This window comes from Heterodontus francisci, chromosome 19 (genome assembly GCF_036365525.1).
Source record: "Heterodontus francisci isolate sHetFra1 chromosome 19, sHetFra1.hap1, whole genome shotgun sequence".
NCBI lineage: Eukaryota > Metazoa > Chordata > Chondrichthyes > Heterodontiformes > Heterodontidae > Heterodontus > Heterodontus francisci.
In genome coordinates, this window is record NC_090389.1 from 8,830,902 (window position 1) to 8,851,219 (window position 20,318).

General features: G+C 46.3%; 1 protein-coding gene across 7 annotated transcripts in view; it reads right to left on the reverse strand.

Moving 5' to 3' along the window:
- cacna2d2a (calcium channel, voltage-dependent, alpha 2/delta subunit 2a) overlaps positions 1-20,318 on the reverse strand; it is a 1,382,174-nt gene that overhangs the window by 1,073,641 nt on the left and 288,215 nt on the right. For all 7 annotated transcript variants that reach the window (XM_068051351.1, XM_068051350.1, XM_068051349.1 and 4 more), the window contains exon 3: positions 10,262-10,378. In XM_068051351.1, the coding sequence (XP_067907452.1) occupies positions 10,262-10,378 (117 nt within the window). The remainder of the gene's footprint in view (positions 1-10,261; positions 10,379-20,318) is intronic.

Below are 20,318 nucleotides of genomic sequence, written 5' to 3' on the forward strand. Positions count from 1 at the left end.
AGCCATTTTAATATTAATATGTGACTAAAGAAGCCATTTTGTATCCTGTATTAAATAATTAATAACCCGTAATTAAACAGTCGATTGTAAAAGTACTGAACCTGAACTGAGTTATAATTAATGAATCAATAATCATTTTATAAAGTGAGTTTTCATTTAATGTTTGTTAAATTTAATTACTGTAAGTTTCTGTGCCTCTGTGAGAAAGCGCAGTTTCAACTAAATGTGTTCAAACAATGGGACCTTTTGGATCCCTGATAAAGTCAATGGGATAGTACACCATGGCCTTGTGGAGTCAGGCTTTTATAAATAAAGTGGTTGTTTAAGATCAGATTAAGAAACAGTGTGAAAACATTCTATTGTATGCTTGTCTGAGATAGAGGCCAGGTGGTTGCTAGAGGAAGATGTGATTAAGAACCAATCAAATTTACCTGGTAACAGCTAAAGCCAATTATTAAATTAATAGCCTTACTCTGACATGGTGTGATGATTATCCAGGGGTTAAAAGCGGGAGTCCTGTAAGGTCTCGTTGCACAGAAACATAGAAGACCTCAGAGGTAAAATCACAGACTAACAGCCAAGTTCTCCTCCTGACGAGGGATCAAGATCAAAAAGAGAGCACCGTGTCACTCTACGACCAATACTCAACCAGGAAGTGCACCTGTGAGAGCTGTAAAGTCATATTCCTATGTTTATGCATAATTCTACTTCAAATTGTTAAGTATTACTTTTCTTTCAATAAACTCTCTGGATTTATTAATCAAGTATTCTGTTGCCTTAATTGGTTAAGTCTTGCCTAAAAAGGGATGCTCTGCAACGAACTTTCAGGAAGCAGACTAAAATAAGAGAAGCTGATCATTTTTGAAAATTGACTTTGAAGGGGAACATCCTTCTCAATGAGTTCCGATTAGGATAGTGACTCAATGCTAGTTCAATCAAAAATTGTTAACTTAATAAAAATTCCTGGTTGCTAATGATTCAGCTAGTTACAGCACTGAGGAAGCCCCCAGATTCAGGAAAGCAGGAGACAAGACACAGTGGCGCAGTGATTAGCACCGCAGCCTCACAGCTCCAGCGACCTGGGTTCAATTCTGGGTACTGCCTGTGCGGAGTTTGCAAGTTCTCCCTGTGACCGTGTGGGTTTTCGCCGGGTGCTCCGGTTTCCTCCCACAGCCAAAGACTTGCAGGTTGATAGGTAAATTGGCCATTATAAAATGCCCCTAGTATAGGTAGGTGGTAGGAGAATATCGGGAAGGTGGGGATGTGGTAGGAATGTAGGATTAGTATAAATGGGTGGTTGATGGTCGGCACAGACTCGGTGGGCCGAAGGGCCTGTTTCAGTGCTGTATCTCTAAAAAAAAAGACAATTAGCCAGAGCTCCTGTTCCTAACTGCTATCCAGTGACCCATGTTCAAACAGTATGCATGGAATTTAGGTGGAAACAAGTCCATACTCAGCTGAGATGTGTCCCGTGATGGAACAGCCTGACAACACTTGCTGTGTTGCTCACACACAAAAATAATTGAGCAGCATAATTTGAGTGACAAGTACCTGAGGAATGGTAGCCCAGTGAAGAGTCAATGTCTTCAGCGAAAGAGATGGGGAAGGGGAAATAACCAGTGGAGAATAGGAGGTAGAAAAATAAATAAGTTATGCAAATACAGCACAGTCAGCACTCCCCACAGAGTCAAATAACACAGCTAATATTTGGAAAGCCATGAGAAGTTCACAGGGTGTATACTTACAGTTCTTTGAATGTTTTTGTAATCTACTTTAATAATGAACTGGTCACTGGACTCAATGTCTACTCTCTCCATCACTGGTGCACTGTACCTGTGGTGTGTATGATCTACAAGATGCACTGCAGCAATGCACCAAGGTTACATCAACACCACTTCCCAAACCCTTGACATCACACCAAAGAACAAGACCAGCAATATTGTGGAAACACCATCACATCTAAGCTGCCCTCCAAGTCAAAGTCACACACCATCCAACATAGACATATATCACCGTTCCTTCAACATTGCTGGGGCAAAATCCTGGAACTCCCGATCTACAGCATTTAGGGAGCATTTTCACCACACGGACTGCAATGATTTAGGAAGGCGGCCCACCATCACCTTCTCAAGGGTAACTGGGGATGATCAATAAATGCTGGCCTTGCCAGCCATGCCCATATCCTAAGAATACATTAAAAACAGAGAATTACATTTCGAATACACTTACTGAAATTCCAGCGAGACAAACACTGAGCTACTCTTTTTAGCACAAATATGATAAGAAAAGGAGAGATAGGTACACAGAAAAACAGAAATGAAGTGAAAGACAAGAGAATGAGGGAGGAAAACAACATTGGCTCATAATTCCACAGGCTACAATCATAACATAAGAAATAGGAGCTGGAGTAGGCCATTTGGCCTTTCGAGCCTGCTCCACCATTCAATAAAATCATGGCTAATCTTCTACCTCAATCCCACTTTCTCACACTATCCTCATATCCCTTAATTCCCTAAGTACCTATCAAACTCTGTCTTCAATATACTCAACGCCTGAGTAGCCACAGCTGTCTGGGGTAGAGAATTCCAAAGATTCTCAACCTCTTGAGTGAAGAAATTTCTCCGAAATTGGAGTCCGTAATGGCCGATCCCTTATTCTGAGTCTGTGACCCCAGAATATTTTCTCAGCATTTACCCTGTCAAGCCCCTTAAGTATTTGATATGTTTCAATTAGATCACCTCGCATTCTTCTGAACTCCAGGGAATATAAGCCCAGTCTATTCAATCTCTCCTCATGAGACAAACTCCTCAACCTACGAACCAGTCTAGTGAACCTTCGCTGCACTCTGTCTAGGGCAAGTATATCCTTCCTTAGGTAAAGAGACCAAAACTGCACACAGTACTCCAGGTGTGGCCTTACTAATGCCCTGTATAAGTGTAGTAAGACTTCTTTACTCTTATACTCCAATCTCTTTGTAACAAAAGCTAACATACCATTTGCCTTTCTAATTGCTTGCTGAACGTCCATTTATGTACAAGAACACCCAGGCCCTTCTGAATGCAAACACTTCTCAGTCTCTCGCCATTCAAAAACTTCTTTTTTTTTAATTTTTCCTACCAAAGTGAATAATTTCACACTTCATCACATTGTATTCCATCTGCCACATTCTTGCCCACTCACCTAACCTGTTGTCATGAACACGTGCTATGCCGAATGATGATTTTTTAATCCATTGGCTGGAAACCTGAATTAAATTTTTAAAAAGAATAAAAGGAACATACAAAAAGTGATTGCTAGCAGCTAAAATGGCCTCTGAAATTTGCATCAAATTCCCTTGTATTCCACTGCATTGAGAGGGAGTCGTATTGTCTGGCTAGTCCCCTCCAGAACAATGACTTAAGAAGTTTGGAGTGCCTCACCCGGCCAGTCTCCATTAACAAAACATTAAAAGCAATCTTGTGACATTAAATTGGGGGAGACGGACCATTCAAAGGTAATCACTTGAATAATGGAACCCTGATTGAGAGAAGGGGAATTCCTAGATATGAACTAATTAAGTTGTAAAAGGTAATACACACTGAGCCATCATGTGACAGGCCCACCATCTGTGAGTTTTAAGCTGGCTTTTCTCTCGCTGTAGCAGACAAGCAACTGACAATAATCAGAAGAGACCCAAGTGGGGGTCCTCCCCCCTTCTCTCTCTCCCCAGCCCACACGGCAAGTTTCAAACCCTGCCTGCTGGCCGTAACCACCACTGCGGCAGACAGAAACCCGAGAAGGAATTCATCTGCATCACAGTTTTCCAGGAGGACCACTGAATCTGCTGGCCACATCTACAAGCTGGAAGCCTCAGGACTACCAAGTTCATCCGGAAGACAATCGAGTCACCAAACTCCACAGACTGTATACCCCTTTTTATTGCTCCAGACTTTAATCCGACCAATCTATCCTTCCCCACTCTGTAATTTATTTGTGTGTATGTGTGTGTGTGTGTGTGACCCTCAAGTGTGTGTGTATGTGAACGTTGGAGCGTAGTTTATTATTTTACTTAGTTTGGTTTAGGTATAATAAAGCTAACTTCTTTCTTTTTAAACTCAAGAAAACTTGTCCAATTGGTTCTTTTATGATTATAGCACATAAATAGTGAGACACTCACTGAATTGGCAGGTACATTCACAAGAAATAAACCCTGCTTCGGTCAAACAAGGAGAGGAAAAAGAGGGGAGCCCTTTGACCCCTCCTCACCTGATCGTAACACTGTCTATATCCCTCTACAGCCTCTTTGCATTCTCCTCATCGCTTAGTCTCCCACCTAACTTTGTATTATCAGCAAATCTGGAAAGTTACACTCAGTCCCATCATCTAAGTTATTAATATAGATTTTAAATAGCTGAGACCCAACTACTGATTTGTGCGGTACCCTGCTAGTTACAGCCTGCCAACCTGAAAATTAGAATTAGAATTAGAACATTACAGCGCAGTACAGGCCCTTCGGCCCTCGATGTTGCGCCAACCTGTGAAACCATCTGACCCACACTATTCCATTTTCATCCATATGTCTATCCAATGACCACTTAAATGCCCTTAAAGTTGGCGAGTCTACTACTGTTGCAGGCAGGGCGTTGCACGCCCCTGCTACTCCCTGAGTAAAGAAACTACCTCTGACATCTGTCCTATATCTATCACCCCTCAACTTAAAGCTATGTCCCCTCGTGTTTGCCATCACCATCCGAGGAAAAAGACTCTCACTATCCACCCTATCCAACCCTCTGATTATCTTATATGTCTCTATTAAGTCACCTCTCCTCCTCCTTCTCTCCAACGAAAACAACCTCAAGTCCCTCAGCCTTTCCTCGCAAGACCTTCCCTCCATACCAGGCAACATCCTAGTAAATCTCCTCTGCACCCTTTCCATAGCTTCCACATCCTTCCTATAATGCGGTGACCAGAACTGCACGCAATACTCCAGGTGCGGTCTCACCAGTGTTTTGTACAGCTGCAAGAAAATGTCCCTTTAATTCCTACTCTCTGTTTTCTATCCATTAATCAATCCTCAATCCATGCTAATATTTTACTCCCAATCCAATGAGTCCAAGTTTTGAGTAATAACCTCTTGTGTGCCTTCATATCAAATGCTTTTGAAAATCCAAATAAACTATATCCACTTATCCATCCTACCAGCTACATCCTCAAAAACTCTAACAGATTTGTCAAACATGATTTCCCTTTCATAAATCCATGTTGACTCTGCTTAATTACATGATTTTCTAAGTGCCATGTTACCATGTCACTAATAATAGATTCTAGCATTTTGCTTACTGCTGATAACTGGTCTGCAGTTCACTGGTTTCTCTCTTCCTCCTTACTTAGATAGCAGGGTTATGTTGGTTACCTTCCACTCCTTGGGAACTATTCTAGAATATAAGGAATTCTGGAAGATCAAAACCAATGCATCCACTATCTCTGCAACTAATTCCTTTAAAACCCGAGTAAGCAGGCTGTCAGGTCCAGGGGTTCGTCAACACTTAATCCCATTTATTTCTCCAGTACTATTTCATTATTTATACTGATACTTTAATTTCCTCATTCTCACTGAACCCTTGGTTCACCATTGTTCCATTAGAGTCATATGGCACTGAAACAGGCCCTTCGGCCCACCGAGTCTGTGCTGATCATCAACCACCCATTTATACTAATCCTACATTAGAGTCAAACAGCACTGAAGCAGGCCAAACTTTTGCAGAATGCTTTTTTGTGTCTTCTACCATGAAGGCAAATACAAAGTACCCATTTATACTAATCCTATATTAATCCCATATGCCCTACCACATCCCCACCATTCTCCTACCACCTACCTACACTAGGGGCAATTTACAATGGCCAATTTACCTAGCGACCTGCAAGTCTTTGGCTGTGGGAGGAAACCGGAGCACCCGGCAGAAACCCACGCGGTCACAGGGAGAACTTGCAAACTCTGCACAGGCAGTGCCCAGAACTGAACCTGGGTTGCTGGAGCTGTGAGGCTGCGGAGCTAACCACTGCGCCACGAACCACTGTGCCACTGTGCCGCCCCACATTTGTTTAATGTCTTTGCCATTTCCATTTTTCCCATTATAATTTCACCAGTCTCTGCCTCTAATGGGGCCATGTTTCTTTTCACTTCTCCTGAATGGCCCCTGGGCAAGGCAGCTGATCTAGGATGTTTTTTTTAATGGGAGGTATTTCCTCAGTCTATTTGTCTGAGCTAGATCTGTCAATGGGGCCCACATTTGCCCTTGTAGATGCAGATAAACTGCATCTTACTGGGTGCACCAGCTGCCATTGAACAGCTGGCTCCCCTTCCATGACCAGGACAGGAACTCCAAGCTCTGCCTCATCCTGTTTTTCCACCCTGCCCATCAATTATCTTGAAGGGCAATGGAAAGTTCAGTCCTTTAGAAGTCAATGCAGAAACTCCCAGAAACAGCCCAAGGTAACTGGTTCTCTGACATTTCCTTGGGGGTCCTGCTGGGGTTAAAGCAGGGGCAAGTGGGACCCCGGGGGAATGACAGGACTACTGAGTTGGTCAGGGAGTGTTGGTGACAGCGACAGTAGAAATTATTTCATAAAATCAGATTTAACATCTGCAACAGAAGTTCCCAGCACACTGAAACATGCTACCTGCACAGGAATCTCTTCAGCCACAAGGGAGTCTTCCCCTTGACAAGGCACATCCAGCTACAAACACAGTCACAAGCCTCACAAAAATCCAGGATATCACAAGCACCAGAGGCAAGGCAATAAGATCACAGCAAGGTGACAAGACTAAAACTGAGCAAATGCTATTTGCCTCACCAGGAAAAGGGAGATCAAGCAGGTTGGGGAGCATTTCATGCCCAACATATAACATCATTGTTTTTTTATCCAATACAACTAACACCCTTCAACCACCAATAATGGTCACATTTAGATCTGAAAAGTAAGTATTCAAGGCAGTAAAAAATGCAATTACATTCACACACCAGCAAAAGAAAAAAATGCTTTTGAAATACATTTTATTACAAACATTGTTCCATTTAGCCAGTAAAACCCAAAGACCTCAAACTTCTGATGGGTTATCGAGTGTGTTTTAGATGCTTATTGAAATAAAAGGGCATAAAGAAGTGATTCTAGAATCTGGTGCTCCAAAGAAGAACTGCTCAGGATATCACAGGCCCACAGTCCATCTCCCAACCAGCCTCTTGGACCTCAGGATATCACAGGCCCACAGTCCATCTCCCAACCAGGCTCTTGGACCTCAGGATATCACAGACCAACAGTCCATCTCCCAACCAGGCTCTCCGACCTCAGGATATCACAGGCCCACAGTCCATCTCCCAACCAGGCTCTCCGACCTCAGAATATCACAGGCCCACAGTCCATCTCCCAACCAGGCTCTTGGACCTCAGGATATCACAGGCCCACAGTCCATCTCCCAACCAGGCTCTCCGACCTCAGAATATCACAGGCCCACAGTCCATCTCCCAACCAGGCTTTCCGACCTCAGAATATCACAGGCCCACAGTCCATCTCCCAACCAGGCTTTCCGACCTCAGAATATCACAGGCCCACAGTCCATCTCCCAACCAGGCTCTTGGACCTCAGGATAGCAGAAACACACAGTCCATCTCCCAACCAGGCTCTCCGACCTCAGGATATCACAGGCCCACAGTCCATCTCCCAACCAGGCCCACAGTCCATCTCCCAACCAGGCTCTTGGACCTCAGGATATCACAGGCCCACAGTCCATCTCCCAACCAGGCTCTCCGACCTCAGGATATCACAGACCAACAGTCCATCTCCCAACCAGGCTCTCCGACCTCAGGATATAACAGGCCCACAGTCCATCTCCCAACCAGGCTCTTGGACCTCAGGATAGCAGAGGCACACAGTCCATCTCCCAACCAGGCTCTCCGACCTCAGAATATCACAGGCCCACAGTCCATCTCCCAACCAGGCCCACAGTCCATCTCCCAACCAGGCTCTTGGACCTCAGGATATCAGAGGCACACTGTCCATCTCCCAACCAGGCTTTCCGACCTCAGGATATCACAGGCCCACAATCCATCTCCCAACCAGGCCCACAGTCCATCTCCCAACCAGGCCCACAGTCCATCTCCCAACCAGGCTCTCCGACCTCAGGATATCACAGGCCCACAGTCTATCTCCCAACCAGGCCCACAGTCCATCTCCCAACCAGGCTCTCCGACCTCAGGATATCACAGGCCCACAGTCCATCTCCCAACCAGGCTCTTGGACCTCAGGATAGCAGAGGCACACAGTCCATCTCCCAACCAGGCCCACAGTCCATCTCCCAACCAGGCTCTCCGACCTCAGGATATCACAGGCCCACAGTCCATCTCCCAACCAGGCCCACAGTCCATCTCCCAACCAGGCCCTCCGACCTCAGGATATCACAGGCCCAACGTCCATCTCCCAACCAGGCTCTCTGACCTCAGGATATCACAGGCCCACAGTCCATCTCCCAACTAGGCTCTTGGACCTCAGGATAGCAGAGGCACACAGTCCATCTCCCAACCAGGCTTTCCGACCTCAGAATATCACAGGCCCACAGTCCATCTCCCAACCAGGCCCACAGTCCATCTCCCAACCAGGCTCTCCGACCTCAGGATATCACAGGCCCACAGTCCATCTCCCAACCAGGCCCACAGTCCATCTCCCAACCAGGCTCTTGGACCTCAGAATATCACAGGCCCACAGTCCATCTCCCAACCAGGCTCTTGGACCTCAGGATATCACAGGCCCACAGTCCATCTCCCAACCAGGCTCTCCGACCTCAGGATATCACAGGCCCACAGTCCATCTCCCAACCAGGGCCTTGGACCTCAGGATATCACAGGCACACAGTCCATCTCCCAAACAGGCCCAAAGTCCATCTCCCAACCAGGCTCTTGGACCTCAGAATATCACAGGCCCACAGTCCATCTCCCAACCAGGCTCTTGGACCTCAGAATATCACAGGCCCACAGTCCATCTCCCAACCAGGCTCTTGGACCTCAGAATATCACAGGCCCACAGTCCATCTCCCAACCAGGCTTTCCGACCTCAGAATATCACAGGCCCACAGTCCATCTCCCAACCAGGCTCTCCGACCTCAGAATATCACAGGCCCACTGTCCATCTCCCAACCAGGCTCTTGGACCTCAGGATATCAGAGGCACACAGTCCATCTCCCAACCAGGCTTTCCAAACTCAGAATATCACAGGCCCACAGTCCATCTCCCAACCAGGATCTTGGACCTCAGGATATCACAGGCACACAGTCCATCTCCCAACCAGGCTTTCCGACCTCAGAATATCACAGGCCCACAGTCCATCTCCCAACCAGGCTTTCCGACCTCAGGATATCACAGGCCTACAGTCCATCTCCCAACCAGGATCTTGGACCACAGGATATCACAGGCACACAGTCCATCTCCCAACCAGGCTTTCCGACCTCAGAATATCACAGGCCCACAGTCCATCTCCCAACCAGGCTTTCCGACCTCAGGATATCACAGGCCTACAGTCCATCTCCCAACCAGGATCTTGGAACCCAGGATATCACAGGCACACAGTCCATCTCCCAACCAGGCTTTCCGACCTCAGAATATCACAGGCTCACAGTCCATCTCCCAACCAGGCTTTCCGACCTCAGGATATCACAGGCCTACAGTCCATCTCCCAGCCAGGCTCTCCGACATCAGGATATCACAGGCCAACAGTCCATTTCCCAACCAGGCTCTCCAACCTCAGGATACCACAGACCCACCATCCATCTCCCAACCAGGCTCTCCAACCTCAGGATACCACAGGGCCACCATCCATCTCCCAACCAGGCTCTCCAACCTCTGGATACCACTGGCCTACAGTCCATCTCCCAACCAGACTCTCCAGCCTCAGGATATCAGAGGCCCACCATCCATCTCCCAACTAGGCTCTCCAACCTCAGGATACCACAGGCCCACCATCCATCTCCCAACCAGGCTCTCCAACCTCAGGATACCACAGGGCCACCATCCATCTCCCAACCAGGCTCTCCAACCTCAGGATACCACAGGCCCACCATCCATCTCCCAACCAGACTCTCCAACCTCAGGATACCACAGGCCCACAGTCCATCTCCCAACCAGGCTCACTGGAAGCACCAGATCACAAAGCCACCCATGTCGTGAAAATTCTCAATTCAGCGAGGAAACAAATATCTTTGAGGCTAAAGAGGACATAGTTATAAAATCCCTACCTCCAGAGCTTCAACCTTCTTGTCCAAAAGCTTCTCGATATCACCAGCCACTCTTTCCACCAGCGTGGTGGCAATGTTCTCTTTGATTTCAAATAGGTGTTTATGGTCATCATACAGCTGATTGGGAGAAACGAATGGAAGAGACAGTGAATCAGGGGTGCATTTTCAGACCAGGCCACAGATATTGACACATAACACCAGACAACCCTGATATGGCAGAACAAAGCTAGTTAATCAGAAGGAACTGAGGGGACAGCCAATGGACACTAAGAGCTGAGTGCATCACAACCCAGTCACCATCACTACTGCAGAGAAAGGAACTTCCAGTGAAACAATTACAAGTGTAATGATTTGAGTTTTATCAGGGGGATTAACCTTCTTCTGTCAACAAGTGTGCTCAGCTAAAAATTCAACTAGAATATGAAACTTGCAGGTACAAGTACTGGCTGGTTGTGAATGACTGATCTGATCAAGGATTGCAAGGTTATGAAGAGAACTTTCAAGCATATACCAACATAAGAAGAAAAGACAAGGATGAGAAAAGGCAAACTGTTCGAATTACAGGGGAACTGTAGTTATAAATAAAGGAGGGAAGCTAGAGGAAACATTTTCATCGAAACGGTGATGGAGCTGTGCAGTAATCACAGGGAAGCGGGCAACAGAAATGGGTGGAGAAACAACTGACAGCTTTTTGTAGAAAGAAGGGATTGAAGGAGATCATCAGTAGATATTAATCTGTGACAAAACAATCAGTCTGTTTGCCTTATTAGCAGTTTCTTATTCCTAAAGTATAATTTACTATTTTAAAAGGTGCTGGGAAGAATCACATGACCATCGTTATTACTAGCCCGAAGTTCTTTATAAGCAACCCATAAAATCACCAACCTTGCGGATTCAGCAAGTCAGTACCACTCCCCATCCCTTCTATTTCTACTGTTAATTATAGCTCCGCAGATTTTGCTGCCATTCCCGGACGCTAGGAGACACATCAACAATTGCTGATGAGTCTGGTAACTAGTTGCGTTTCTATTATAGTTGAGACTATAAATGAAAGTAATTTGAAGCTATCATGCGTGGTGTTGAGAAGTAGAAAGGTCTTTTACATAAAATATTGTGCATCAAAAGAGTATTTAATAGCGATTACACAGCACTGCACATACATATATGTGTAAAGGCAGACATTCACCCATCCCCCTTGTGCTCTCTGACCTACATTGACACCTGGTCTGGCAATACCTTGATTTTAAAATTCTCACCCTTGTTTTCAAATCATCACAGGAGGAGCAGAAGTAGGCCATTCAGCCTTTCGGACCTCCTAATCCATTTAATAAGATAATGGCTGATATTTGACCTCAACTCTCTCCCACCTGATCCCCATAACCCTTAGAGTCCAAAGATTCATCGATCTGAGCCTTGAATATACTCAACAACTGAGCATCCACGGCTCTCTGGGGTAGACAATTCTCAAGATTCACAACCCTCTGAGGCAAGAAATTTTTCCTCATCTGAATCCGAAATGGCTGTCCCTTATCCTGAGGCTATGCCCATAGTTCTAGACTCTTCAGCCAATGGAAATAGCCTCTCAGCATCTAGCCTCTCCAGCCCTCTCAGAATCTTATATGTTTCAATGAGATCATCTTTTATTCTTCTAAATTCCAGAATGTAGACCCATTCTACTCAATCTCTCCATACAGGACAACTCTGTCAACCCAGGGATCAATCTAGTGTATCTTTGCTGCACACCCTCTAAAGCAAGTATATCCTTCCTTAGGTACGGAGACCAAAACTGTGCACAATACTTTAGGTGTGATCTCACCAAAGCCCTGGACAATTGCAGCAAGACTTCCTTACTTTTGTACTCCAACTACATTGCAATAAAGGCCAAAATACCATTTGTGTTTCTAATTGCTTGCTGTATCTGCATGTTAACTTTCAGTGTTTCATGTATAAGGATACTATTTCCTTTTCATAAAATCCTATTGACTTTGCCAAATCATGATTTTCCAAGTGCACTGTTTCCACTTGCTTACGAATGGATTCCAGCATTTTCCCAACGTCTCATGCCAGGCTAACTGGCCTGTAGTTCCTTGTTTTCTCGCTCCCTCCTTTCTAGACTGGTGGTGTTACTTACGCTATCTTACAATCCACAGGGACCATCAAGAAACTAGGAAAATTTGCATGATTGCAACTGTATCCACTTTCTCTGTGCCCAGCTCTTCTTCGAATCTCAGGATGTAGGATGTCAGGCCCAGGGCATTTGTTAGCTTTCAATCCCATTAATTTATCCAATACTTTTTCTTTACCAATATTAATTACTTTAAGTGCATCATTGTCATTAAACCCATGGACTTCTTTGTCACTAAGATCGAGACCATACAATCAGCTGCCTCTGCCACATCCCTCCCTTCCACTAGCCCATCTGGCTCAACTTCCTATAATGCTCCCCCTTGCCCTAGCCCTGAACTCGCATCATCCTCTAGTTTCTCTCCTAACTCCCCTCATGCTCTCTCTGAGATCATCTTGTCCATGAGACCCACCTCCTGTTCCCTTAATCCTATTCCCACTAAACTGATCAGCCAACTTCCCCTCCTGCTCCCGATGGTAGCCGATATTGTAAACAGTTCTCTCTTGCTTCAGGTGTTGTCCCTCTCACCTTTAAATCTGCTGTTATCACTATTAATGGTAGGTTAATTTTGTTGTTAAAATAAACAGGTGATGGACATTGTTCAATGAAGCTCTGAGAGGAGATAAAAAGACGGCCTTCTGGGACACAGGGTGTGGATTTGCAATCGGCAGAAATATGTAATGCTGTATTCTGTGAATAAACCAACTATCAAGAAAAGGATCTGCGTCTAGATTCATTCTTCACCATTTGGCTTGGATCCAATTAACAATCCCCCCTCTTCTCAAAAAACCAATCCTTGACCCCACTGCCCTTGCAAACTACTGTCCCATCTCCAACCTCCCTTTCCTCTTCAAAGTCCCTGAAAGTGTTATCGCCTCTCAACTCCATTCCCAGCTTTATCAGAACTCCATGTTTGAATCTCTCCAATCAGGTCTTCACTCCGCCACAGGACCGAAACAGCTCTTAACAAAGTCACAAATTACATCCTATGTGACTGTGACAAAGGTAAACGTTCCCTCCTCATCCTTCTTGATCTGACTATAGCCTTTGACACAATTGACCACATCATCCTCCTCCAACACCTCTCCACTGTCATCCAGCTAGGTGGGACTGTTCTCACCTGGTTCCATTTTTATCTATTGATTCGTAGCCAGAGAATCACTTGCAATAACTTCTCTTCCTGCTCTTGCACCATTACCTCTGGTGTCCCCCAAGGTTCGACGCTTGGCCCCCTCCGATTTCTTGTCTACTTGCTGCCCCTCGGCGACATCATCCGAAAGCACGGCCTTAGTTTTCACATGTATGCTGATGACACTCAGCTCTATCTATCTCACCACCACTTCTTTCGACTCCTGCACTGTTGCTAAATTATCAGACTGCCTATCCAACATTCAGTACTGGATTAGCAGAAATTTCCTCCAATTAAATATTAGGATGACTGAAGCCATTGTTTTCAGTCCCTGCTCCAAACTTCATTCCCAAGCTACCAACTCCATGAACCAGATTATCAAAGCCCACTGAGTGAGGGAACGGAGGCAAGTGTGATTTGAAGATTGCGTTCACGGAGGTTGACACTGGAACCCGCCACCTCTGAAAGGCAATGCCATTTTTAAGGGGACGACGGCAGCCATGGGAATGGCTTGCGCACATGCTTCCATTTAAGTGCCTGTTGAGATCATTAAAGAGCTCATGAACAGGTTTGTCAATATCAGTTCACAATTTTTGAAGACTGGGAACAGGGACGATGCCATGGGGATATTACGACAGGGTTGTGAAGACATGAACAGTGTGGAGGGCCATGAGGGCTATGGCAAGTGCTGATTGAAAGAAAGCAGAGGCAGCAAATGAAGCTCATCTGCTTCAGATTTGTCTCAGTGCAGTTATTGCTGTAGCTGGAAAAGTTGAATCTCTCATTGGTAAGTGGCAGGAAAGCAGAGAGGGATGTGAGCCACTGGCATCACAGGGCCAGCTGGGGTTAGAAGGTGAAGGCCTGGCGAACATACAAAGTCCAGCTGAGAGTTCAGATGGGAACAGACTACTCTGACATTGAACAGAGCAGCCAGGATGAGCTTCAGCAGATGCAACCTCCTGGACAGCAGGAGGCCAGAAAGCGCATGGGTGCTATGCAAGACATCAGGTGCACAGCCCCTGAGTCAGCTACCTGCAAATGTCGGAGCGCCAGTGCCATAGGAGGCTGCACCCATCCAGGCAGATGGTCTCGATCCTGTGTGCTCTGATCCACAATGACCTGAAGCCCCATTGGCAGTCCACTACCTGCAGCCGTCAAGGTCTCCATTGCCTAGTGGTATTGTCACTGGACTCGCAACCCAGAGACCCAGGTTATTGCTCTGGGCACATGGGTTCGAATCCCACTACGGCAGAAGGTGGAATTTGAAGTCAATTAATAAATCTGGAATTAAAGGTTAGACTAGTGGTGATCATGAAACCATTGTCGATTGTTGTAAAAACCCATCTGGTTCACTAATGTCTTTTAGGAAAGGAAATCTGCTGTCCTTACCTGGTCTTACATGTGACTCTAGACCCACAGCAATGTGGTTGACTTTTAACTGAAATGGCCTAGCAAGGCACTCAGTTGTATCTAACCGCGACAAAGTCAATAAGGAATGAAACCGGACAGACCACCCGGCATAGGGACCGGAAACGACAATGGCAAAAGCAGCCCTGTCGACCCTGCAAAGTCCTCCTTACGAACATCTGGGGGCTGCTGTCCTACCAGCAGGACAGACCCAGATGAGGTGGCGGCACAGTGGTATACAGTCAGGAGGGAGTTGCCCCTGGAGTCCTCAACATTGACTCTGGACCCCATGAAATCTCATGGTATCAGGTCAAACATGGGCAAGGAAACCTCCTGCTGATTATCACCTACCGTCCACCCCCCCCCTCCACCCTCAGCTGATGAATCAGTACCCCCTCCATGTTGAACAGCACTTGGAGAAAGCACCAAGGGTGGCAAGGGTGCAGAATGTACTCTGGGTGGGGGAGATCAATGTCCACCACCAACAGTGGCTCGGTAGCATCAATACTGACCAAGCAGGCCGAGTCCTAAAGGATATAGCTGCTAAACTGGATCTGTAGCAGGAGGTGAGGGAACTAACAAGAGGGAAAAATATACTTGACCTCGTCCTCACCAATCAGCCTGCCGCAGATGCATCTATCCATGACTGTATTGGTAGGAGTGACCACCGCACAGTCCCTGTGGAGACAAGGTCCCGTCTTCATATTGAGTATACCCTCCATCATGTTGTGTGGCACTACCACCGTGCTAAATGGGATAGATTTCGAACAGATCGAGCAATGCAAAACTGGGCATCCATGAGGCACTGTGGGCCATCAGCAGCAGCAGAATTGTGCTCAACCACAATCTGTAATGTCATGGCACGGCATATCCACCACTCTACCATTACTATCAAGCCGGGGGACCAACCCTGGTTCAATGAAGAGTGTAGGAAGGCATGCCAGGAGCAGCACCAGCCATTCCTCAAAATGACGTGTCAAACTGGTGAAGCTACAACACAGGACTACTTGCATGCCAAACAGCGTAAGCAGCATGCAATAGACAGAGCTAAGCGATCCCATAAACAACGGATCAGATGTAAGCTGTGTAGTCCTGCCACATCCAGTCGTGAATGGCGATGAACAATTAAACAACTGACTGGAGGAGGTGGCTCCACAAATATCCCCATCCTCAATGATGGGGGAGCCCAGCAGATCAGTGCAAATGATAAGGCTGCAGCATTTGCAACAATCTTCAGCCAGAAGTGCAGTGTGGATGATCCATCTCGGCCACCTCCTGAAGTCCCCAGCATCACAGATGCCAGTCTTCAGCCAATTCAATTCAATCTACGTCATATCAAGAAACAACTGAAGGCAGTGGATACTGCAAAGGCGATGGGCGCTGACAACATTCCAGCAATAGTACTGAAGACCTGTGCTCCAGAACCTGCCGCGCCCCGAGCCAAGCTGTTCCAGTACAGCTACAATACTGGCATCTACCCAGCAATGTGGAAAATTGCCCAGGTATGTCCTGCATACAAAAAGCAGGACAAATCCAACCTGGTCAATTACCGCCCCATCAACCTACTCTCAATCATCAGTAAAGTGATGGAAGGTGTCGTCGATGGTGCTATCAAGCAGCACTTGCTTAGCAATAACTTGCTCAGTGACACTCAGTTTGGGTTCCGCCAGGGCCACTCAGCTCCTGACCTCATTACAGCCTTGGTTCAAACATGGACAAAAGAGCTGAACTCAAGAGGTGAGGTGAGAGTGACTGCTCTTCACATCAAGACAGCATTTGACCGAGTATGGCCTCAAAGAGCCCTAGCAAAACGGAGACAATGGGAATTAGGGGGAAAACTGTCCGCTAGTTGGAGTCACACTGAGCGCAAAGGAAGATAGTTGTGGTTGCTGGAGGTCAATCATCTCAGTCCGAGGACCTCACTGCAGGAGTTCCTCAGGGTAGTGTCCTAGGCCCAACCATCTTCAGCTGCTTCATCAATGACCTTCCCTCCATCATAAGATCAGAAGTGGAGATGATCATCCACTTGGCACTTCTGGCAAAAGATGGATGCAAATGCTTCAGCCTTGTCTTTTGCATGATGTGTTGGGCTCCCGCATCATTGAGGATGGGGCTATTTGTGGAGCCTCCTCTTCCTGTCAGTTGTTTAATTGTCCACCAACATTCATGACTTGATGTGGCAGGAGTGCAGAGCTCAGATCTGATCCGTTGGTTGTGCGATCGCTTAGCTCTGTCTATTGCATGCTGCTTCTGCTGTTTTGCATGGAAGTAATCCTGTGTTGTCGCTTCAGCAGGTCGACACCTCATTTTGAGGTATGCTTGGTACTGCTCCTGGCATGCCCACTTCATTGAACCAGGGTTAATCCTGTGGCACGATGGTAATGGTAGAGTTGGGGATATGCCGGGCCATGAGGTTACAGTTTGTGGTTGAGTACAATTCTGCTGCTGCTGATGGCCCACAGCGCCTCATGGATACCCAGTTTTGAGTTGTTAGATCTGTTCGAAATCTATCCTATTTAGCATGGTGGTAGTGCCACACAGTACGATGGTGGGTACCCTCAGTGTGAAGACGAGACTTTGCCTCCAAAAAGACTGTGCGGTCGTCACTCCTACCAAAACTGTCTTGGACAGATGCACCTGCAACAGGTAGATTGGTGAGGTTAAGTAGATTTTTCCCTTTTGTTGATTCCCTCACCACCTGCTGCAAACCCAGTCTAGCAGCTATGTCCTTTAGAACCCAGCCAGCTCAGTCAGTACTGATGGACATCAAAGCCCCCCCAATTAGAGTACATTCTGTGCCCTTACTACCCTTAGTGCTTCTTTCAATTGATGTTCAACATGGAGAAGCACTGAATGATCAGCTGAGCCAGGTCTGTAGGTGGTAATCAGCAGGAAGTTTCCTTGTCCGTGTTTAACCTGATGCTATAAAACCTCATGGGATCCGGAGTCAATGTTGAGGACTCCCAGGGCAACACCCGCTCGATGGTATACCACTGTGCCGCCACCTCTGGTGGGTCTGTCCTGCCAGTGGGACAGGACATACCCATGGATGGTGATGGAAGTTTCTGGGACATTGTCTGTAAGGTATGATTCCGTGAGTATAATTGTCAGGCTATTGCTTGACTGGTCTGTGGGATAGCTCTCCCAATTTTGGCACAGCCCCCAGATGTTAGTAAGAAAGTCTCTGCACTGGTATATGCAGGGTTGACAGGGCTGGGTTGGCTGTTGTTGTTTCTAGTGCCTAGATCGATGCCGGGTGGTCCATCCGGTTTCATTCCTTTTCTTAGACTTTGTCGCAGTTTGATACAACTGAGTGGCTTGCTAGGCCATTTCAGAGGGTATTTAAGAGTCAATCACATTGCTGTGGGTCTGCAGTCACATGTAGGCCAGACCAGTTAAGGACTGCAGATTTCCTTCCCGAAAGGACATTCGTGAAGCAGATGGGTTTTTGCAACAATTGACAATGGCTTCACGATCACCACTCGACTAGCTTTTTCATTCCAGATTTATTAATTGAATTCCAACATCTGCCACATTAGCCTGGGGCTCTGGGTTACTCGTCCAGTGACATTAGCACTATGCCACCGCCTCCCCACTTGCAATCTGTATCAGCTTCCCAGAGGAGGCAGGCTTCAGAGCCATAACCAGACCCAGTTCCTGTTTCCTGCCTCCATAATGAAAATCCAACCCCCTCCCTCTCCCTGACATTAAGCCAGACTGTTTGCAACCTTGGCGTCACTTTTGATCCCAAGATGAACTTCCAACCTCATATTCATGCCATCACTAAGACCACCTATTTCTACCTCCACATCATCACACAACTTCTCCCCTGTCTCAGCTCATCTGCTGCTGAAACATTCATTCATGTCTTCGTAACCTCTCGCTTTGACTATTCCAATGCACTCCTGGCTCGTCTCCCACATTTCACTCTCCATAAACTTCAGGTCATCCAAAACTCTGCTAACTTGCACTAGGTCCCATTCCCCCATCACCGCTGTATTCGCTGACCTACAATGTCTCCCAGTCAAGCAATGTCTTGATTTTAGAATTCTCATCCTTGTTTTCAAATCTCTCCATGGCCTCACCCCTCCCTATCTCTGCAATCTCCTCCAGCCCCACAACCCTCCAAGATATCTGCACTCTTCTAATTCTAGCCTCTTATGCGTCCTTGATTTTAATCGTTCCACCATTGGTGGCCACACCTTCAATTGCCAAGGCCACAAGATCTTTAATACCCTCCCTACTCTTCTCTGCCTCTCTAGCTCTCTTTCCTGCTTTAAGACACTCCTTAAAATCTGCCTTTTTGACCAAGCTTTTGATCATTTGACCTAATATTTCCTTTTGTCAGATTTTGCATACTTGTGCACCAGTCGCTGAAAGTAAGCATGCAGGTGCAGCAGGCAGTTAAGAAGGCAAATGGTATGTGGCCTTCATAGCGAGAGGATTCGAGTACAGGAGCAAGGATGTCTTGTGGCAATTATACAAGGCCTTGGTGAGACCACATCTGGAGTATTGTCTGCAGTTTTAGTCTCCTTATCTGAGGAAGGATGTTCTTGCTATGGAGGGAGTGCAGCGAAGGTTCACCAGACTGATTCCTGGGATGACAGGACTGACGTATGAAGAGATATTGGGTCGATTAGGCTTGCATTCGGAAGAGTTTAGAGGAATGAGAGGGGATCTCATAGAAACCTACAAAATTCTAACAGGACTGGACAGACTAAATGCAGGAATGATGTTCACGATGGTGGGGGAGTCCAGGACGAGGGGTCACAATCTAAGGATAAGGGGTAACCCATTTAGGACTGAGAAGCGGGATTTCTTCACCCAGAGAGTGGTGAACCTATGGAATTCTCTACCACAGAAAGCAGTTGAGGCCAAATCATTAAATATATTCAAGAAAGTGTTAGTTTAGTTCTTAGGGCTAAAGGAATCAAGGGATATGGGGAGAAAGCGGGAACAGGGTACTGAGTTTGGACGATCAGCCATGGTCATATTGAATGGCGGTGCAGGCTCGAAGGGCCGAATGACCTACTCCTGCTCCTATTTTCTGTGTTTCTATGATGCTCCTGTGAAGCATCTTGTGGCATTTTATATGTTAAAGGGGCTATATAAATATAAGTTGCTGTTGGTGGTGGTGGTGTTAGCTGCTCCCTATTTCTGATATTTTTGTGTGTCTTCTACTGTGAAGACAGTCACAAAATATTTGTTTAACGTCTCTGCCATTTCTTTATTCCCCATTATAATTTATCATGTCTCAGCCTCTAAGGGTCCCACGTTTACTTTTGCTTCTCTCTTCCTTTTTACATAGTTGGAAAAGCTCGTACAATCTGTTTTTTTAAAATTTCTTGCCAGTTGATTTTCATATTGCAGCAGGTTTTGTGAAGGGTAGGTCGTGC